The sequence below is a fragment of the Salmo trutta genome, chromosome 13 (genome assembly GCF_901001165.1).
Source record: "Salmo trutta chromosome 13, fSalTru1.1, whole genome shotgun sequence".
NCBI lineage: Eukaryota > Metazoa > Chordata > Actinopteri > Salmoniformes > Salmonidae > Salmo > Salmo trutta.
Window position 1 is genome coordinate 64,170,558 of NC_042969.1, and position 23,856 is coordinate 64,194,413.

General features: G+C 42.9%; 1 protein-coding gene and 1 pseudogene across 1 annotated transcript; both read left to right on the forward strand.

The window, feature by feature from the left end:
- The first annotated feature begins 5,780 nt into the window (after positions 1-5,780).
- On the forward strand, positions 5,781-7,135 carry LOC115206302 (claudin-4). Its single transcript, XM_029773091.1, has one exon. The coding sequence runs from the start codon at positions 5,915-5,917 to the stop codon at positions 6,539-6,541; it is 627 nt and encodes a 208-aa protein (XP_029628951.1). The 5' UTR covers positions 5,781-5,914; the 3' UTR covers positions 6,542-7,135.
- A 10,617-nt stretch (positions 7,136-17,752) lies between these two features.
- On the forward strand, positions 17,753-18,809 carry LOC115206303 (claudin-like protein ZF-A89; annotated as a pseudogene).
- The last annotated feature ends 5,047 nt before the right edge of the window (positions 18,810-23,856 follow it).

A 23,856-nucleotide genomic window follows, 5' to 3' on the forward strand; every position in this document is an offset into this window, starting at 1 on the left:
TATCGCAATTAAACACTGGAATGGTAGATGTGCAGAAGATGAATGTGCAAGTAGAGATACTGGGGTGCAAAGGAGAAAGATAAATAAATAAATACAGTATGGGGATGTGGTAGGTAGATAGATGGGCTGTTTACAGATGGGCTATGTACAGATGCAGTGATCTGTGAGCTGCTCTGACAGCTGGTGCTTAAAGCTAGTGAGGGAGACATGAGTCTGCAGCTTCAGAGATTTTTGCAGTTTGTTCCAGTCATTGGCAGCAGAGAACTGGAAGGGAAGACGACCAAATGAGGAATTGGCTTTGGGGGTGACCAGTGAGATATACCTGCTGGAGCACGTGCTACGAGTGGGTGCTGCTATGGTGACCAGTGAGCTGAGATAGGGCGGGGCTTTACCTAGCAGAGACTTGTAGATGACCTGGAGCCAGTGGGTTTGGCGACGAGTATGAAGCGAGGGCCAACCAACGAGAGCGTACAGGTCGCAATGGTGGGTAGTGTATGGGGCTTTGGTGACAAAACGGATGGCACTGTGATAGACTGCATCCAGTTTGTTGAGTAGAGTGTTGGAGGCTATTTTATAGATGACATCACCGAAGTCGAGGATCGGTAGGATGGTCAGTTTTACGAGGGTGTGTTTGGCAGCATGAGTGAAGGATGCTTTGTTGCGATATAGGAAGCCGATTCTAGATTTAATTTAGAATTGGAGATGCTTAATGTGAGTCTGGAAGGAGAGTTTACAGTCTAACCAGACACCCAGGTATTTGTAGTTGTCCACGTATTCTAAGTCAGAGCCGTCCAGAGTAGTGATGCTGGAGGTGCGAGCAGGTGCGGGCAGTGATCGATTGAATAGCATGTATTTAGTTTTACCTGCATTTAAGAGCAGTTGGAGGCCACAGAAGGAGAATTGTATGGCATTGAAGCTCGTCTGGAGGTTAGTTAACACAGTGTCCAAAGAGGGGCCAGAAGTATACAGAATGGTGTCGTCTGCGTAGAGGTGGATCAGAGAATTACCATCAGCAAGAGCAACATCATTGATGTATACAGAGAAGAGAGTCGGCCCGAGAATTGAACCCTGTGGCACACCCATAGAGACTGCCAGAGGTCCGGACAACAGGCCCTCCGATTTGACACACTGAACTCTATCAGAGAAGTAGTTGGTAAACCAGGCGAGGCAATCATTTGAGAAACCAAGGCTGTCGAGTCTGCCGATAAGAATGTGGTGATTGACAGAGTCGAATGCCTTGGCCAGGTCGATGAAGACGGCTGCAAAGTAATGCCTCTTATTGATGGCGGTTATGATTTCGTTTAGGACCTTGAGCGTGGCTGAGGTGCACCCATGACCAGCTCTGAAACCAGATTGCATTGAAGGTACGGTGGGATTCGAAATGGTCGGTAATCTGTTTGTTAACTTGGCTTTCGAAGACCTTAGAAAGACAGGGTAGGATAGATATAGGTCTGTAGCAGTTTGGGTTGCAACAATTTTGGCAGATAATTTTAGAAAGAGAGGGTCCAGATTGTCTAGCCCGGCTGATTTGTATGGGTCCAGATTTTGCAGCTCTTTCAGGACATCAGCTATCTGGATTTGGGTGAAGGAGAAATGGTGGGGGCTTTGGTGGGTTGCTGTGGAGGGTGCCGGGCAGTTGACCGGGGTAGGGGTAGCCAGGTGGAAAGCATGGCCAGCTGTAGAGAAATGCTTATTGAAATTCTCAATTATCGTGGATTTATCGGTGGTAACAGTGTTTCCTAGCCTCAGAGCAGTGGGCAGCTGGGAGGAGGTGCTCTTATTCTCCATGGACTTTACAGTGTTCCAGAACTTTTTTGAGTTAGTACTACAGGATGCAAATTTCTGTTTGAAAAAGCTAGCCTTAGCTTTTCTAACTGCCTGTGTATATTTGTTCCTAACTTCCCTGAAAAGTTGCATATCACGGGGGCTATTCGATGCTAATGCAGAACGCCACAGGATGTTTTTGTGCTGGGCAAGGGCAGACAGGTCTGGAGTGAACCAAGGACTATATATATTCCTAGTTCCATTTTTTTGAGTGGGGCATGCTTATAATTATTTAAGATGGTGAAGAAGGCACTTTTAAAGAATAGCCAGGCATCATCTACTGACGGGATGAGGTCAATGTCATTCCAGGATACCCCGGCCAGGTGGATTAGAAAAGCCTGCTCGCAGAAGTGTTTTAGGGAGTGTTTGACAGTGATGAGGGGTGGTTGTTTGGTCGCAGACCCATTACGGATGCAGGCAATGAGGCAGTGATCGCTGAGATCTTGATTGAAAACAGCAGAGGTGTATTTGGAGGGCGAGTTAGTTAGGATGACATCTATGAGGGTGCCCGTGTTTATGGATTTGGGGTTGTACCTGGTAGGTTCATTGATCATTTGTGTGAGATTGAGAGCATCAAGCTTAGATTGTAGGATGGCCGGGGTGTTAAGCATGTCCCAGTTTAGGTCACCTAGTAGCACGAGCTCAGAAGATAGATGGGGGGCAATCAATTCACATATGGTATCGAGGGCACAGCTGGGGGCAGAGGGAGGTCTATAGCAAGCGGCAACAGTGAGAGACTTGTTTCTGGAAAGGTACATTTTTAGAAGTAGAAGCTCGAATTGTTTGGGTACAGACTTGGATAGTAATACAGAACTCTGCAGGCTATCTTTTGCAGTAGATTGCAACACCGCCCCCTTTGGCAGTTCTATCTTGGCGGAAAATGTTATAATTAGCTATGGAGATTTCAGGGTTTTTGGTGGTTTTCCTAAACCAGGATTCAGACATGGCTAAGACATCCGAGTTGGCAGAGTGTGCTAAAGCAGTGAGTAAAACAAACTTAGGGAGTAGGCTTCTAATGTTAACATGCATGAAACCAAGGCTTTTACGGTTACAGAAGTCAACAAATGAGAGCACCTGGGGAGTGGGAGTGGAACTAGGCACTGCAGGACCTGGATTTAACCTCCACATCACCAGAGGAACAGAGGAGAAGTAGGATAAGGGTACGGCTAAAGGCTATACGAACTGGCCGTCTAGCACGTTTGGGACAGAGAGTAAAAGGAGCAGGTTTCTGGGCACGATAGCATAGATTCAAGGCATAGTGTACAGACAAAGGTAAGGTAGGATGTGAGTACATTGGAGGTAAACCTAGGCATTGAGTAATGATGAGAGAGATATAGTCTCTAGAGACGTTTAAACCAGGTGATGTCATCGCATATGTAATAGGTGGAACAACATGGTTGGTTAAGGCATATTGAGCAGGGCTAGAGGCTCTATAGTGAAATAAGACAGTAATCACTAACATTACACCATAGAACCAGATGTATGCTGTTTGAAGTAGCACAGCTGATGTTTGAGTGTTTGACTACATGTTTACTACATGATCTGGTGTAGGACTCCTGATCCTGAAATAGTGGACCCTCTGAGGCCTAGCTGATCCCCAGTGCTTGGAGTATAATCTCAGTTTGAAGGAAATACGCTCCAAAACAATCTCTCCTCCTCAATGTGTAGTACCTGCGTGTGGTACTCAATCTCCTTGGGTTGCTCCATGCCAAGGTATCTTTAACGTGCTACCTGCCTGGGTAAAATAGAGGCATTGTTCCTAAAGGTCATTTTAGCTCGCTAACAGTGGGCTCTTTCATATATGGAAACAATGTGTATCTCTCTCTCTCTCTCTCTTTCTCCCCCCCATTCTCTTTACGGTCCGACAACTGTGATCACCTTGGTGTTATTTGTGGCAGGTTGAAGACAGACCCGTCCACAGAACTAACCTGTCAAACTCCTTGTCCGTCAAAGCAGACACGTCCTCCAGGCGAACGGAAGAACGACAGTCTATAGCCCTCCAACCCCCAAGGACTGACATCACCTTGCAAGGTCAGCTTTCAAATATTCTTTTTCTCTCTTGCCTCTTTACAAAATGGTGGATGAACTGAATGACTTGTCAGCTGTGAATCTATCAACTGCTCAGGTGACATAAAGAAAGATTTGATTGATACTTTAACAGACATGGCTAGAGGGGAGTTCTCTCTTGAGAATGAGTAGAGTAACAGGACAATCGTTCACTGACTCAATACGTTAGTCTTTATCAGACTGTACATTTATGTGCAATTGTAAGGTTCAAATTTGTGAAATAGCTTTAATGAAATGCAGTGGTGTAGTGCTATTTTTTTTGGTGCGGGATCGCCCCCAAAATGTTTAATTACATCATCATTTCTAAATCAAAGTTTGTACCGACAGATGTAGCCTATTGAATATTATTATAGAATATGCTAAAATGCATCCTCCAAATGCAACGTCTGTCTATGCCCACACACATATTGTCTCAAGAAAAGTTTTATTTTTTATACCCTCAAACGCCAAATTAGGCTTTCCTAATTTCAAAATAGGCCATCATCACTGTCAATCATGAATGATCATTTTTCACATTTTACCGGTGAAATGTCCAAGCTGCACCTGCAAGCTCTCAATCAGTTTCATGGGAATATGCATTTACATTTTCTTGAATTACTGTTTTGTGAGTGAATTAGAACAGAGGGTGTTAACAAACAATTAGCCTTTGCATTTTGTTTCAATCAAAGCATACTGCAAATCCTGCCTAGTGGCATCCACTGTTGAGTTTTGGCTGCATGAGAAAATAAATGCGATTATTCAGCTTCAACTAACCATCCTAAAATCTCACTACAAATGAGGAGGTGTTATAGGCCTACAATGCAATGCTATTATATTCGGTGACGCTATTTAAAATACAAATTCATCATTATGTGATCTTGCTAGTAATTGATTCAACTTAATCATTTTCAATAAATATCTTTACCAGCTCCATGTATTCTCAAATTGAAAAAAGTGAGGGAGCGCTGCTTCCTTGTGCTCCTGCAGCCCTACACCCCTGATGAAATGAAACTTTAGTTTAAATAGTTGTACTGTTTCTGTAAGGGAAAATAGATTATCTCTTGGAAAGGGAACATGTCTTCATTCTTTTGACAATGTCACAAGCCCGGGAAACCAAAGAGCACCTTACATATTTACTGTTGTTGCAGTCTTCTAACATATTCCATGTGAGGGATTGTAAAGTCAAGCAGGAAAATAATAAGTTACGGTAGGCCTATGTATTCAAGGGGATCTGTAGGATGATACATTGGTTTTCTCACATAACTAAATAAGTGAATATCTTGGTGTATTCTGGCATTGTTTCAAGTCAATATGATCTGATGGGAGTCCCAGAGCTGCAAAGGTTAGCCATGGGGTCAAAGGTGAATAGTGAATGTCAAGTAATAGATAGCCAAAGTAAAATAACATTTTGTTAAAACTCTATAATCTAAAGCTCTATATAGAGCCAACCCTTTCATTTGAGAAATTAAAGGGCTCTGTTCATATTAAGAGGAAAGAGGTTGGAACTCATTTCAATATAATTGTGTAAATGTCAGATTATAATTATACCTGTCTAATTTTGATATTTGGTTTTGATGTAAAAGTAGAAAATCCTTATTCACAGATTTTTCAACAGAATGTAGTGTCAGCATGAAACTGGCAACAGAGAGAAGAGAATACTGAAACCCTGATACTGTGTTTATATTTTAAGGGTGTTGGCACACACAGTTCCTCTTTAGTTTGGCCAAAACTATTTGAACAATGGTGAGTCACAATGAGACTGTTCCACTTGTACCATTTAACTGACAAGAGAAGACAAAAAACAGAATTACGACACATGCCTTGAGGGAGAAGCGGCAAGTCATGTCAAAGGTGTGTTGGAACGTTTGTGTGCCAAGCCCCTCCCAAGTCAGGTGTATAAAAGCACCTGCTCCCAGTATGGCTTAAACATTGACACTTGGATATTTTTCAAGCAAGACATACCAAGCAACTGATTTCTAAGAAGACACTCATTTTCGGCAGATTTCCTTCATCAACTCCTCCAGGACTTAAAGAAGAAGTAAAGATGGCATCTGCTGGGTTTCAGATGTTGGGCACAGCCCTGGGCATCATTGGCTGGATCGGGGCCATCGTGGTCTGTGCTCTTCCTCAATGGAAGGTCACAGCCTTCATCGGCGAGAACATAATCACAGCCCAAACCACTTGGCAAGGCATCTGGATGAACTGTGTGGTCCAGAGTACAGGTCAGATGCAGTGTAAGGTATATGACTCCATGCTGGCACTACCCCAGGACCTCCAGGCTGCTCGTGCTCTCATCATCATCTCTATCATGATGGGCCTGGTGGGCATCCTGCTCTCCGTGGCCGGGGGCAAGTGCACCAACTGCGTGGAGGATGAGAGGGCCAAATCCAGAATAGGCGTGGGCTCGGGTGTAGTCTTCATCATCGCTGGCGTCCTGTGTCTCATCCCCGTCTGCTGGTCGGCCAACACCATCATCAGGGACTTTTACAACCCCATGCTGACCAGCTCTCAGAAGATGGAGCTGGGGGCTGCGCTCTACATCGGATGGGGGGCCGCGGCCCTCATGATCATGGGAGGAGGGTTCCTCTGTGCCAACTGTCCCCCTAAAGAGGACAATTACCCCACTAAGTACTCAGCTGCCAGGTCCACAGCACCCAGGGACTATGTTTGAGGAGTGGGAGAAATGCCCGAGAGAGAAAGAAGAGAAAGAAAAGCAAGAGAGATTATAAAAGACAGAGTGAGACTATGTATATTTATACAGGTGCTGTGCAGTGTGATCCTTACTGTCTCACATTGTGATTTTGTGATTGTTCGATCATGTCTGTATGATATCACAGCTTGGTTCCACTGCTAAATGACAAAATTCCAATGTATTTCATTAAAGACAGACTTCCAGACAGTGGCACTTGTATAAGTAAGAAATTACATGATGGCATGTAACGCACCCAGAAAAGGGTGTGGATGGACAATGCCAGCTAATACTCCTTCTGACGTATATTCACAATACATAGAATGAATAGCTAGGTATATAGGAACAGGAACTAGCCAAAGCTATATAGGAATAGGAACTAGCCAAAGCTATTATTTGAAAACTTGTATAAAATATTTCAGAATGATCTGAATGGGTTTCCCATAACGTTTGCATTGAAAGTGTACATTTCATTCATCATTTTCACTAAATATATTTTTTAAATGTGTGTGATTCAGAAAATGTGAATTTCAATGGTGATAAAACTGTAAATAAATATTTTTGTTCAACTTCAAATGCATTGTCTCATGTTTTCTTTGACTGTACATGAGCAACAAGCTTTGATCATATATCAAATTAATGAATCTTTATCCCTCAGCATGGTCATGCTAATTCTTAGCTCTTCAGCCACACCCCACACCGACCGTCAAACAGACTATTTCATTGAGAAATCACAGAGTAGATAGATTAGTAGATAGATTAGAGAAATCACAGAGTAGATAGATTAGTAGACAATTTCACCTTAAGAGTAAACATCTCTATTCTCTTTTAAATATATACCATATATAGCCTCTAGCCATGCTGAAATGTAGGCCTAACATTTCCTACAGTAGCCTAGTTTGATGACCCACACCAAAATTGGTACATTTAACAAAAGGGGAAGAAAAAAACTGATTGATGGCTAGATAAGACCTGAGATTGAGGAATGCTTTGCCTTTGGAATGAGAATGTTACTTTAGCCTACACTAGAATTCAGAGTAGGATGACACACCTTTGAAGTTCCCATAGCATCTTGAGAATCCTTCATTGTGCAATGATGCCCTCTATAGGAATAGAAACATAGAACATCCTCATAAGAAGAAAAAACAACATTCTGTTACATGGTCCCCATCACTGCTAACTACACCCCACTTCATTTTGTATTTTGGCAGTCTCAGTGAAAACATTGTGTGTCCTGATAGAAGTGTAAATCAGTGTGCAGTCATAAAAAATGATAGTTTTAAACACCTCCAAATAACACATTTCTTAATAACCCAACTCTTTCTTCACAGTCTTCTTGTTAAAACTCCATAGTCAGTTTCCAAGTCATTCTTTGATATCAGTCACATACTAGTGAGTCAGAAGGAATAGCTGTTTTGTTTCTGCGTCAAGTGGCTATATGACCGTGAAGCTGCTCTTTTCTCTTAGGTCAGCACTGCTAGAGGTTATTGGGCTTCTGTCTGTTTGTGTATAAACATCTCTCAGCAAATGGGAGCAGAGCAGGGAATTCTAGTAACACATACCTGCATCATATCTCTGTTTTTAACACATTACAAAATCTACCTTCTACAACACAACTCTAAAAATACTGGTCTCTTTTGTGTGAACCATCTTTGAACTCTTTGGGAATAGCTGGACTCCTCGGGATCTGTCCGTACTCAGGTTGGTGTGTGTAAGACTCAGGTTGGAGTGTGTGAGACTCAGGTTGGAGTGTGTGAGACTCAGGTTGGAGTGTGTGAGACTCAGGTTGGAGTGTGTGAGGTCAGGAACAATCAGTTGACAGTGTGTGTGTGAGGAACTATTTAGTCAAGATGGTTTCCCAGGGGATCCAGATCATGGGAAAAGTAATGTTGTTGATCAGCTGTTTGACGCTCATCATCGTGTGTGCCCTGCCTATGTGGAAGGTCACAGCCTTCATCGGAGCAAACATTGTCACAGCACAAACCATCTGGGAGTGAATGTGGATGATCTGTGTGGTGCAGAGCACGGGCCAGACGCAGTGTAAGGTCTACGACTCCATTCTGGCACTACCCCAGGACCTCCAGGCCTCCAGGTCTAATGATCATCATCTCCCTCCTGACCGGTATCGTCGGCATCTGCCTGTCGATCACTGGAGGGAAATGCACCAACTGCACAACAGAGGAGGGATCTCAACGTCAACAGTGAAGAGGCGATTCCGGGATGCTGGCCTTCTAGGCAGAGTTCCTCTGTCCAGTGTCTGTGTTATTTTGCCCATCTTAATCTTTTATTTTTATTGGCCAGTCTGAGATATGGCTTTTTCTTTGCAGCTCTGCCTAGAAGGCCAGCATCCCAGAGTTGCCTCTTCACTGTTGACGTTGAGACTGGTGTTTTGCAGGTACTATTTAATGAAGCTGACAGTTGAGGACTTGTGAGGCGTCTGTTTCTCAAACTAGACCTCCCCCTCCTCTTTCTATTCTGGTTAGAGCCAGTTTGCGCTGTTCTGTGAAGGGGGTAGTACACAGCATTGTACGAGATCTTCACTCTCTTGGCAATTTCTTGCATGGAATAGCCTTCATTTCTCAGAACAAGAACAGACTGATGAGTTTCAGAAGAAAGTTATTTGTTTCTGGCCATTTTGAGCCTGTAATCGAACCCACAAATGCTGATGCTCCAAGCTGCTCAACTAGTCTGAAGAAGGGCAGTTTTATTGCTAATTTAATCAGCACAACAGTTTTCAGCTGTGTTAACATGATTGCAAAAGGATTTTCTAATGACCAATTAGCCTTTTAAAATGATAAACTTGGATTAGCTAACACAACGTGCCATTGGAACCCAGGAGTGATGGTTGCTGATAATGGGCCTCTGTACGCCTATGTAGATATTCCATAAAAATTCTGCAGTTTCCAGCTACAATAGTCATTTACAACATTAACAATGTTACTGTATTTCTGATCAATTTGATCAGAAAAAATGTGCTTTTCTTTCAAAAACAAGGACATTTCTAAGTGACCCCAAACTTTTGAACGGTAGTGTATATTTAATTTTATATATATATATATATATATAAAAATTAATAATAGGGGGCAGATTAGCTTTAATATTGCAGATAGATTGTGGTTTCCATCAATGTAATTGTCTGCATAATTTCCAATCCCCCAGATATTTTTATGTAAATATATACAGTACCAGTCAAAAGTTTGGACACAAGTACTCATTCAAGGATTTGTATTTATTTTGACTATTTTCCACATTGTAGAATAAAAGTGAAGACATCACTATTGGGTCACTATTTGTGGCAGCATGTAGCCTATGGTTAGAGCGTTGGGCCAGTATCGAAAGGTTGCTAGATTGAATCGCCGAGCTGACAAGGTAAAAATCTGTCATTCTGCCCCTGAAACAAGGTCGTTAAACCACTGTTCCTATGCCTTCATTGTAAATAAGAATTTGATCTTAACTGACTTGCCTAGTTAAATATCAAAACAATGAAATAACTCATGTAGTAACCAAAGAAGTGTTAAACAAATCAAAGTAGCCACCCTATTCCTTGATGACAGCTTTGCACACTTTTGGCATTCTCTCAACCAGCTTCACCCGGAATGCTTTTCCAACAGTCTTGAAAGAGTTCCCACATATGCTGAGCACTTGTTGGCTGCTTTTCCTTCACTCTGTGGTCCAACTCATCCCAAACCATCTCAATTGGGTTGAGGTCAGGTGATTGTGGAGGCCAGGTCATCTGATGCAGCACTCCATCACTCTCCTTCTCGGTCAAATAGACCTTACACAGCCTGGAGGTGTGTTCGGTCATTGTCCTGTTGAAAAACAAATGATAGTACCACTAAGCGCAAACCAGATGGGATGACGTATCGCTGCAGAATGCTGTGGTAGACATGCTGGTTAAGTGTACCTTGAATTCTAAATAAATCACCAACAGTGTCACCAGTAAAGCACCCCCACACCCTCACACCTCCTCCTCCATGCTTCATGGTGGGAACCACACATGCGGAGATCATCCGTTCACCTACTCTGCGTCTCACAAAGACAGTTGGAACCAAAAATCTCAAATTTGGACTCATCAGACCAAAGGACAGATTTCCACTAGTCTAATGGCCATTGCTCATCTTTCTTGGCCTAAGCAAGTCTCTTCTTTGAAGCATTTATTTGGGCCAGAATTTCTGAGACTGGTAATTCTAATGAACTTATCCTCTGTAGCAGAGGTAACTCTGGGTCTTCCTATCCTGTGGCGGTCCCCTTGGGAGCCAGTTTCATCACAGCGCTTGATGGTTTTTGTGACTGCACTTGAAGAAACGTTCAATGTTCTTGAAATGTTCCATTTTGACTGACCTTCATGTCTTAAAGTAATGATGGACTGTCGTTTCTCTTTGCTTATTTGAGCTGTTCTTGCCATAATATGGACTTGGTCTTTTACCAAATAGGGCTATCTTCTGTATACCACCCCATACCTTGTCACAACACAACTGATTGGCTCAAACGTATTAAGAAGGAAATAAATTCCACAAATTAACTTTTAACAAGGCACACCTGTTAACTGAAATGCATTCCAGGTGACTACCTCACAAAGCTGGTTGAGATAATGCCAAGAGTGTGCAAAGCTGTCATCAAGGCAAAGGGCGGCTGGCTACTTTGAAGAATCTCAAATATAAAATATTTGTTTAAAAAAAGAATGGTTTACTACATGATTCCATATGTGTTATTTGATAGGTTTGATGTCTTCACTATTATTCTACAATGTAGAAAATAGTAAAAATAAAGAAAAACCCTTGAATGAGTAGGTGTGTCCAAACTTTTGACTAGTACTGTATATAAAATATACATATATTTTCATATATTTTCCTTTATTATTTTCCACTAACCCTACCAGCCCTCCCCTAATTGTAGTATACTAATCGACAACAATACCTAAGCTCCTACTTCCAGCTTATACATACTATATACATTTCACAGACACAGTATATTTTACAATAGTTATCTTTTGTTTGTTTTTAGTCCCATCCTTCAGCTCTACTCAACACCTCCCATCTATCTCTGAACACCATACAGTCCCATCCTTCAGCTCTACTCAACACCTCCCATCTATCTCTGAACACCATCCAGTCCCATCCTTCAGCTCTACTCAACACCTCCCATCTATCTCTGAACACCATCCAGTCCCATCCTTCAGCTCCCCTCAACACCTCCCATCTATCTCTGAACACCATCCAGTTTTGATTCGTATTTGCCATATATTTTTCAACTGTGCTGTGGTGTTTCACAAATGTTCTGAACCTTTCTATTCTCAGACTCTGCATATTGTAAATGAAAGATAATCATGAAGCTAAGAGTATTATTATATTATTGATCAATTGACTATGACTGTTTTTAAATCACCCAGCAGTGCTATTTGCAGAGTTTGCTCCAGGTAAATGTTGCAATTCTTCAGCCATTCCTGAACCTGCGACCAAAAACGACATATGGACAGTACCAAGAAAAATGATCTAATGATTCTGTCTCTTCGCAAACAAAATCTGCACAGCTGGGATGGTTTTATCCCAAATATATATATTATTCTATTGGTTGCAAAAATTTTGTATAATAATTTAAATAGAAAAACTTGAAGTTTTGAATCCAGCGTAGTTTTGTGTATCAGTTCATAAACCATGCGCCTTTTATTTCCAATCCATATGGCACAGCTTAAATGAAACTGGTATACTTTTTTGTTCATCACAATTTTCTTTAACCAATTTTGGTCTTTAATGCAGAGCCGACAGACATGTTCCTTACTTTCTCCCCCTTCCACTTGCCTCTTCCATTTTTGCGATGATGCTGTAATTAGTTGGTTGTCATTTTGAGTAGAGCAGACATTTCCATATATTTTTGTTAACTGCATGTGTGCCATAATGTCTGAGATGTTGATCATGTCAGTGTAATGTCAAAGATCCACTTAATTCAATTTAAATTAGGACACTGTGCTCAAAGGACTTGTCTGACAGTTCTTATAGCGAAAACAGTGAGTGTTGAAATCACAAAGAACTTGAATGGCTTTGTTGAGTTAAAAGTAATAATGTTGTGAGTTATTTTATAAGTGTAATATTGTTGTTTTTTAAACACCTGTTTTCTCAACCACTAAAGTACCCTGTTTATATCCATTAATGTACAATTAAATCCATTAGGTTAGGAATATATCAATGGAGTTATGTCTCCATTTTGGCACTGTTTTAACTTTGTTCCTGTGATTTAAAACAATTGTATGATCATTGTAAATAAACAGTACAATATAATCAGTCCGTATTGTCCATTTATTTATGAAAGTGCAACAATTAATCCCTCAAATGTGTACTTTGACTGGAGTTTTAGTGAGCATTATCTCTCTGTTGTGGTAAAACATTTGCGCCAGTACCAGTACATACACCCCTATATGCTCTGCTCTGCTTGGTGGGTAAACCTTGACCTATTTAGAATGACTTGTGAGATGCTTGATAACAATCAGAGATGCATGTTGACTTGACCATAAAACAGTAAGCGATTTACACAGTCAGCCCAATTCTGATATTTTTTCCACTAATTGCCCAATCACATCAGATCTTTTCGCATCAGATCTTGTCAGAGCTGATCCGATTGACCAAAATACCAATTAGTGAAAAAAGATCAGAAATGGGCTGCCTGTGTAAATGCTGCCTCTAAAACATCTGTAGCCTACTGTCATTGTTAGGCCTATTACATTAGGTTTCAGTCAGACCTACTGATTCGTCTATCACACCAATGGGCCAATCCGCACAGCACCAGACAATTGTTATCAAGTGCGGTTAATCTAGACCCCACAGGTGCATACAAACCGCTTTGCCATGGCATGGTCGACAGGTACAATCATAGGCTTTTAATCAAAGGTAACCACTGTTGGCATCGTAGCACCATTTAGAAGTAGCCTACAATGCCTTCAGCTTGTTCGCAAATTCTGGGCATTAGCCTCGGCGTGACCCGGATGGTTTGGATACATTATTATCTGTGCGCTTCCCTTTGGAAAGTGATCACGTTTATTGGCAACAACATTGTCACAGCACATATAATGTGGCTGGCCTTTGGGTTAACTGCGTGGTAGAGAGTACGGGGCAAATGCAGTGTTAGTCTTCGACTCCATGCTGGCACTACTTTAGGAGCTACAGGCACCCCGTGCCCTGGTGGTCATCTCCATCATGGCCGCACTCATCGCCATCCGGCTGTCTATGGCTGTGGGGAAATGCACCAATTGCATCGAGGACGAGCGGTCAAAGTCCACAGTCGCCACAGCAGATTTTTCATTGTCGCTGGCATCCGGGTCTGCTTGCAGTACCAGTGCGTGGGTAAAATCACTGGGGAAGCCAAAAAAATGTAGTCCAATCAATGTAAGCTAAATATGATGTGGCTGTCCATGGTTCTGATTTCTATCTGTGGGGTTCAGGTAGAAAACATGTCGACTCACCCTACTTGTAGAGAAACGCCAATGCCATCCTCATCTCTTTCATGTTGAAGAAAATGTATATGATTCTGTCATACAGTACACACTTGTATTTTTTGTTATATTAGGCTACCTGGCTAAAATCTTAGGCTACCTGGCTAAAATGCTTGCTAATTTCCATTCATGGGCAACGTTAGCTAGTTAATATTAGCCTTCTACATCTAGCTACATATTGAATTTCCATCTCAGGCCAGGGGCACAACAATGTATGAATTAATGGTTGGATCAGAATTATAATCATTCACCGTTATAATCATTGGCCAGTATGGAGAATTAAGTAAAACCACAAGTCCAAATCCCTATCTCCATCCATAGCTAATTTAGGAAAGGTTCAATTTTAGCTAGTTGGCAAGCTAGCCACCGAAGGACAAAACAACAAGATGCATCAATTCATGTTTTTCTGTCAATGACGTATGCTCTCAATGGGATTTGATAGGGGCTCGCTGGCTTCGCTTGCCTTCAATTCTACGGGCGGCAACAATGTCATGCTTGTTTAGACCAGACAGCATCAGATATATAAATGGCCTACACGTAGAGCGATAGGGGCACTGTTTCTCTCGTTCGTATGCTTTCTCCCGTGAGATACATTCAGCCTCTTGCGAATTGAAGGAAAATTATGAAACACAGACAAAATTATTTGGTTCGTTTTTCTTAAACGCCTGTCTTCACTTGGCATCCGTGAATACACTCCACTGTATGGATATAGACTTGCTACAGTATGTTCTGTATACAAATTTCTCCTCTAGCCACTCCCAGTTACCACACATTTAGATATTGTTCTGACATGCTTTGTTTTGCTTCTTACTTCGCTGCTAAAAATACAATGAACATTTTATAAACCAGAATAGTTTTACTAGTGAATTCCAATAACTGATTATGCAACAGTGAGCCTGCAATAGACTATACAAGGTCAGTGATTCAGTAACTCAGTCACAACATTGAGATGCGATATATCTCGTTAACTTGACATGAGCTTGACTTTACTAAATACAATTAGATACAAATGAAATGTATTAATTTCCGTGACTGAGTAGCTTCTCCCATCAATGTTCCTATTTGATAAATATCACAGGATGTTTACAATGCTAGGTGGCATTGTTAGGTTTGTCATAGTTTTTGTCATGTGGGTGGCAGGCAGTTTCTTCATCATTTGTCATAATAGAACTATGCAGGGAGAGGGCATAAGTATATACCACTAGATAGCAATTGTGCGTCATCCGTGTATTTGATGGAGGGACATGACTGAGGTGTTGCACTATAATGCAGGTTTCTTTGAATAGAAAGAGAACAAACCGATAAACAGTCATTCAGAGTGAAACAATTATGCTAAAGTTGATACTGGGCGGAATATGAGGATGATTTGGCCATTCAATCTTACTGAATATTAATGAACTCTCTCTGTAACACCACTGCATATAACGTGACAATCAATGATTTGATATTATACTTTATCTTAACACAATAACAACGCACCTAAGGCTAAGATAATTTACTGGTGAGACAAATTAGAAAAATAACTAAAGGAAGGGATGTCATTTTAAGCTCTTTCAACATTTTCTGCATGAGAACGGCATAACTCGAACCGCTCTCTCTCCCTGATCGACAGATCTGATAGCATGGGAACATAATACTGCTTTCTCACAGCTTAGTGTGAACCGACTCAACTCACTCCAGTCTTTTCATATAGTCAACCATCATTTATTATTTTATTGATTTATATGCTACGAGAGTGGATTGATTGCCTCTTTACAATAATAGATCAGAATTGCCATTATAATCATTGGCCAGTATGGAGAATTAAGTAAAACCACAAGACCAAATCCCCATCTCCAGCCATGGCTAATTTAGGATAGAGCCAAATTCAGCTAGCTGGCTAGCTAGCCACCGGAGGACAACAACACAACGAGATGCAACAATTCAAGTTTTTCTGTCAGTGGCGTGTGCTCTTAATGAGATTTGATAGCTCGCTGGCTCCCTTGCCTTCAGTGCTATGGGCGGCAACAATGTCATACTCGTTTGGACCAGACAGCATCAGATAGATGGCATACACGTAGAGAGACAGAGGGATGCTGTTTCACTCGCTTGGATGCTTACTCCTGTGAGATACATTCGGCCTCATGCGAATTGAAGGAAAATTAGAGGACACATACATTATTTTATGTTTAAAAAAAAATAATGGTAACATTTTTTGTCCTTCCCTTGGCATCCATGAATACACGCCACTGTCTGCTTTCCAGCTCATTTTTAATTTTAATTTTAATTTAACCTTTATTTAACTAGGCAAGTCAGTTAAGAACAAATTCTTATTTACAATGATGGGCTACCAAAAGGCAAAAGGCCTCCTGTGGGGACGGGGCCTGGGATTAAAAAATAATAATAAATACAATATAAATATAAGGTTTCATACCATTCCCAACCAAAGCTCACGCTGAGGTTGGCTTAGTTCTGTAGTTGACATGTTAGTCCTTTTTAACGTATGGACCATCGTCCTATCGTCCTCGGAACAGGAGGTTACATTTTCGTTAAGGGCTTATATAGTGGAGGGAGAGAAGGGTGTGTTTCATAGTTTAGAACCCATGTCTCTTCACAGGGGCGGGCCACTGATTGAGCAGGGCTCTAACCTTATGAAAACCCAATTCTCTCATTTGGAAGCTAAAATTACATTTAATCTTATCACAAATAGTTTCATATTCAAACATTTAATTTGCACAACAATTCCATGTGAATCTGATAACTAGAATGTGTAGACTTTCCCAGATACAGTTTATGTCATCCTGTCATCAGTCATAATGTCTCAGATGACCACCGAACAGACATCATATACATTAAGTACCAACGCATATTTTCAACTGGTTTTATTACCGAAATATGGTTCCTTTCCCCCCACTTGTTTGATGTTCCCAGACTCTCTATGTTTAACAACGGCTATTCAAGAGTCCTTCAGTAGAGTCAGAGAGAGAGGGAAGGGAGAAAGGTATTTATGGGGGGGGGGTCATAAGCCTTACCCACAGGCCAACGTCATGACACTGTAGTTGTTTGGGGTCTCCATGTTTGAACCATTTTCCCAACACCATGTGCTCAATGTATCTTAAGAATAATCTAAATGGCTCTTGTGATTAGATGAGGGCTTTTGGGATGAAGACATGTTCTTATGTGTTTTGAAGATGTCACCAATACCATTTTCCCTAAATTGCAAGTTGTTGACAGTTTATTGTAACCTGCAGATGATGAAATGCAACATGATCAGACTGCAGTGAGTCACTTGGGGAAACAAATAACACTTTGACTAACTGGGAGTGGAATGTTACTTTCATCATAACACATCCTATCCTAGCATTTTTGAAGTATAGTATTTCCCAATGTTGATACACGGTGTCAGTAAAAACAATTTTCTTATTTGTAAAATAAATAGGCCTGCCTATACGTGTATTTACATTTTCAAAGTCACAATGAAGGTTTGGGATTGAGCATTTTGACAGATGGTCATGCCTTCAGGGAAGTGCCAGTTTCAGTGTCTATTGATGGTATTTGGTGGAAAGAAGTGTGACCATCTGAACTCCAGGTTGTTTTGAACCTGTCGCATATGAAAGAGAGCTTTCTGAAGATGACAGTATTGAGTTAAAGATTGTCACCACTCCTTCAGCTCTGTCTGAGTGTCACACAGTATCTACAGCGTGACTGTCTGAGGAATCTGGTCTGTCCAGAACAACTCACCTCGTGACAGGAAACCACTCCTTCTGCATATTCGTCTTCCTCAGCAGGCTCCAGTTGTTTCTGACTTAGGCAGCCAGACTTCTCTTTCTCCCACTCCAGACACAGCCTCTCGCCATGGGGAGGATTGGCAAGGAGGTGTTGGGCCAACTGCTCAGCTTAATCGGCTTCGTGGGGTTGGCAGTGACCACGGGTATCCCCATGTGGAGGGTAACCACGTACATGGGTGCTAACATTGTGACAGGCCAGATCGTGTGGGACGGCCTGTGGATGAACTGCGTGATGCAGAGCACGGGACAGATGCAGTATAAGATAAATGACTCAGTGATGAGGCAGCGAGGGCCTTGGTCATCATCTCTATCATCTTCAACTTTGTTGGCCTGATTGTCACCTTCATCGGGGGCCAGTGCACCAGCTGCCTGAAGTCTGATTCCTCCAAGAGTATCCTCCAAGAGACGATCCTTGGAGGCATCCTGCTGCTCATAGGTGCTCTTCTGGTCCTCATCCCTGTTTGCTGGTCAGCGGCGTTCACTATCTCAGACTTTAATAACCCTCTGACCATCGAGACCCAGAGGAGGGAGATAGGAGCCTCCATCTACATCGGCTGGGGCTCCACAGCGCTGCTCCTCATCGGGGGGATCATCCTCTGCACCTCCTGCCCACCCCAGAAGAGGTATGGGTACCCGAGCTATCCTCAAGGAGCGCCCATGTACCCCTGTCCAGGCCAACCAATGGTCCAGGCAGGGCCCTATGGGAGAGTTTACACCTCAACCAGCAGACCCTACTCAGGGACAGGGTCGAATTCACAATGTAAATCCTTAAGTATTGACTTCTAGTATGCAAACGTTATGAGAAATTGTTTAATAATGAGAATGGATGTAGCGTAAATGTTCATTTTAGCAGCAGCCTGTGTTTTTCTCCCATTGTGCAACTGATGCTGTTGTTTTGTAAATAGCTGGTTGGTCTATGACTTGTGATGTATCGGTACACAAAAACAACAAATTTTTCTGTAAATATTTTTACCAAAAATAAACACACTTTATGATATAATGTGATGTCTTAATGTGTCTTTGTGGAAAAGTTGGGAAACAACAGCTGCAATATTAAATGTATATGAAATATGAGCAATAATCATACCAATAATCAAAGCCTATGCATTTTCTTACTTACAATTCATGTTTTAAAAGTTGCATTTTGAATTAAATTTTCCCTTAAATCATGAATCTAAAAGTCTAAACCATTGGGGGCAGTGGTGGAAAAAGTACCCAATTGTCATACTTGAGTAAAAGTAATGATACCTTAATAGAAAATGACTCAAGTAAAAGTAAAAGTCACCCAGTAAAATATTACTTGAGTAAAAATCTAAGTATTTGGTTTGAAATATACTTAAGTATCAAAAGTAAATGCAATTTCTCAAATATACTTAAGTATCAAAAGTAAAAGTATAAACAATTTTAAGTTCCTTATATTAAGCAAACCAGACGGAACAATTATCTTGTTTTTTTACTTAAGTACTTTACAATACTGACGGGGGGGGGGGTACTAAGCTAACGAATGAAATTGTTTTAAGATGTTCATACCATGGATCATGTAGCTATTTGATTTGGAATTTTAGGACCCCTTTAGGTATCAAAAAAATATATTTGAAAACTATTGCATTTGGCCTTTTCTACTATAGCCCATAGAAGCACATAGAATAACACATTCATAAATGGCAAAAAAGACAGTAAAAAAGAAATCATGAATAATAAAGTGTTGAAGTGTCTGTGCTATATCTAGAAGATATAAGAAAGCTCAGGAAATATATATATATATATATATTTTATATACATATTTAACCCCTTTATTTTTGTTTCCACAAAACTACCTCCATACTTCTTCAATTCTTTTGTATGGGTTACCTTAAAAGATGAGCCCCGTGACACATAGTTTGTAGCCCAAACAGTTTGGACTCTACAGAAAATGGCACATCACCATTACTGACATCAGACGAGTCCCGTGGGGCGTGTAGGGGTTGTAGAGCAAAACGGAGAAGTCTCATCTTTCCATATTAGTTTTGTAGGCCAAACCGTTCGGACGCTACTGTCATTTTCGTGAGAAGCCAGATTTTAGGGATGTCTCATGGGCTGACAAACACCGCTGTAGCTTGGCCACATTCCACTGCAGATGCAGAAGGTTGACATAGGTGGATATGGCAGATTGAGACACAGCCCATGCAAAAAAAGATATCTCTAGCTTAAACTGATGGATTTTGATGGGGTGCGTCAATAGACTCTTAAGGATTTTAAGGGATCAACATCTTTTAGTTACATGATTGTCACGTTTGTCGTAGGATGAAGGAGCGGACCAAAGTGCAGCGTGTGTATCGTTCCACATTTTCTTTATTAAACTGTGAAACTATGCAATACATACAAAACTAAATGAACAAAACAACAAACTGTGACTGTCACGTCCTGACCCTGGTATGAGGTCATTTTTCCCTAGTAGATTGGTCAGGGAGTGACAGGGGGGTGTTTCGTCTATGTGTTTTGGGTTTTCTGTTTTCTATGTGGGTTGTCTAGAGTTTCATTCTATGTTGTCATTTTCTATGTTGTGGCCAGGTATGGTTTCCAATCAGAGGCAGCTGTCTATCGTTGTCTCTGATTGGAAGCCATACTTAGGCAGCCTATTTTTCATGGGGTTTTGTGGGTGGTTGTTTCCGTTTAGTCTAGAGTACCTGACGGGAAAGTTGTTGGTCGTTTTATTGTTTTGTTGTTGAAGTGTTTTCATTAAAAATCAAAGAATGAGCACTATACACGCTACGCCTTGGTCTCCATTCAACGACCCCTGTGACAGTGACGAAGAGTACAAAATGCACTTACTCAAAAACAATCTCCCACAAACCCAGGTGGGAAAAACAACTACTTAAGTATGATCTCCAATTAGAGACAACGATCCCAAAAAAAGCCCAACATAGAAATACAAAACTAGAACATAACATAGAAAATCTAAACTAGAAAAAAACCCTGTCATGCCCTGACCTACTCTACCATAGAAAATAACCGCTTTCTATGGTCAGGACGTGACAATGAGGATGTATCCGGTAATTTCCGTTTATTTTGGCGATAGCATGGTTACTCAAAAGCTACCTCGTATCTCCTCTCTCCAAATATACAAACATCCCACTGGGCACACACTGGTTGAATCTATGATGTTTCCACGTATGTAACAAGGGTCGTATGAAGGGGACCAAGGCGCAGCGTGTAAAGTGCTCATATAAAACAGGCTGCCTACGTATGGCTTCCAATCAGAGACAACGATAGACACCTGCCTCTGATTGGAAACCATACCCGGCCAAACATAGAAAACAAAACATAGAATGCCCACCCACCTATCACACCCTGGCCTAGCTAAACAGAGAAAACACAGCTCTCCTAGGTCAGAGCGTGACAGTACCCCCCCCCCCCCCCAAAGGTGCGAACTCCCGGCCGCAAACCTGAACCTATTGGGGAGGGTCTGGGTGGGCATCTATAATTGGCGGCGGCTCTGGTTCGGGGCGTAGCCCCCACACCGCCCGCTGATCCCCCCGCTTCTGTGTCGGTGGAGGAACCAAACCGTGGTTCAGAGCCGGAGGCTCTGAACTGCCGACCGCCGCTGAAGACTCTGGGCTGCAGGCCGCTGCTGAAGACTCTGGGCTGCAGGCCGCTGCTGAAGACTCTGGGATGCAGACCGTCGCTGAAGACTCGGGGCTGCAGACCAGACTAGGGAGTGTCGCTGGAGGCTCCGGGCTGAAGAGCGTCGCTGGAGGCTCCGGGCTGAGGAGCGTCGCTGGAGGCTCCGAGCTGAGGAGCGTCGCTGGAGACTCCGGGCTGAGGAGCGTCGCAGGAGGCTCCGGGCTGAGGAGCGTCGCAGGAGGCTCCGGGCTGAGGAGCGTCGCTGGAGGCTCCGGGCTGAGGAGCGTCGCTGGAGGCCCCGGGCTGAGGAGCGTCACTGGAAGCCCCGGGCTGAGGAGCATCGCTGGAGGCTCCGGGCTGAGGAGCGTCGCTGGAGACTCTGGACTGGAGAGCGTCTCTGTAGGTTCCGGACTGGGGACCTTCGCTGCAGGCTCCGTGCCATGGATCATCACTACAGGCTCCGGGCCATGGATTATCACTGGAGGCTTCGTGCCATGGATTATCACTGGAGGCTTCGTGCCATGGATCATCCCTACAGGCTCCGGGCCATGGATCATCACTGGAGGCTTCATGCCATGGATCATCCCTACAGGCTCCGGGCCATGGATCATCACTGGAGGCTTCGTGCCATGGATTATCACTACAGGCTCCGGGCCATGGATCATCACTGGAGGCTTCGTGCCATAGATTATCACTGGAGGCTTCGGACCATTGATCATCACTGGAGGCTTCCTACAGGGAGCTGGAACCGGTCTCACCGGACTGGGGAGACGCACTGAGGACCGAGTGCTCAAAGCAGGCACCGGCCTTACTGGGCTAATGAGGCGAACTGGAGGGAGAGTGTGGGAAGCAGGAACAGGACTTCCTGGATTCTGGAGGTGCACTGGAGGGAGAGTGCGAGGAGCAGGCACTGGACGTACTGGATTATGGAGGTGTACTGGAGAGAGAGTGCGAGAGGCAGGCACATGCTCACCACAATAAGCATGGGGAGTTGGCTCAGGGCTCACCCCTGGCCCAGCCAAACTACCCGTGTGCCCCGCCCCCCAAAAAAGTTTGGGAGCTGCCTCTCGTTCTTCGCCGGGAGGCTCCAATATCTGTCAATGACTTGCCCCCAAGTCCAGTTTCTCCTCTCCATCCATGGTGATGAGACCAACAGGATACGGCAGACTTGCAAGCTTCCGGTCACAACTTGCAGACTTGTTTACGCTGCTGTGCGTTTTTGTTGCCGTTTTTACTTTGCTACCTGACGGTTTTTACTTTTTCATTACCGTATATTTTTACTTTTTCCCTCACTCAACTTTTTTTTTCTTCCTTCAACTTTCCTACCCCGGAGGTTTTATCTGGACATGGTTCGTCAGGACTTCAAACAGCCGAAGCTAAGTAACATTAACATGATGCCTTCTAATTGCAGTCGTTGTACTCATAATATACAGGAGAACGATCGCCTTACGGCAAGGATAGCTGTGCTGCAAGCCCAGCTTCAGACGCAATCGTTAGGCAAGGGTCATTTCAGTGTAGGAAAGGATGAAACAGCGTCTGTGCCACCAGCAAGTACAGATAGTAACGTTAGTATAAACCCCCTCGCACGGTCCCCGCAGCCGGACATCTTTCTCATGGCTTCTGGAGGGAAACGCTGTAGGAATGCTCAACCGGTGTCGCTTATTCAGCCGACAGAAACTTTCAACCGGTTCTCCCCATTAAGCGAGTCGGAGTCGGAGGCCGAGACTTCTCTGGTCTCTGCTCCTCCCGTTGTGGGGTCTGAGACGCCGACGGCTCCCACCATTAGCTCTGACAAATTGAAAACCCTAGTCATTGGCGACTCCATTACCCGCAGTATTAGACTTAAAACTAATCATCCAGCGATCATACACTGTTTACCAGGGGGCAGGGCTACCGACGTTAAGGCTAATCTAAAGACGGTGCTGGCTAAAGCTAAAACTGGCGAGTGTAGAGAGTATAGAGATATTGTTATCCACGTCGGCACCAACGATGTTAGGATGAAACAGTCAGAGGTCACCAAGCGCAACATAGCTTCAGCATGTAAATCAGCTAGAAAGATGTGTCGGCATCGATTAATTGTCTCTGGCCCCCTCCCAGTTAGGGGGAGTGATGAGCTCTACAGCAGAGTCTCACAACTCAATCGCTGGATGAAAACTGTTTTCTGCCCCTCCCAAAAGATAGAATTTGTAGATAACAAATTCTATCTTTTGGGAGGGGCAGAAAACAGTTTTCATCCAGCGATTGAGTTGTGAGACTCTGCTGTAGAGCTCATCACTCCCCCTAACTGGGAGGGGGCCAGAGACAATTAATCGATGCCGACACATCTTTCTAGCTGATTTACATGCTGAAGCTATGTTGCGCTTGGTGACCTCTGACTGTTTCATCCTAACATCGTTGGTGCCGACGTGGATAACAATATCTCTATACTCTCTACACTCGGATTC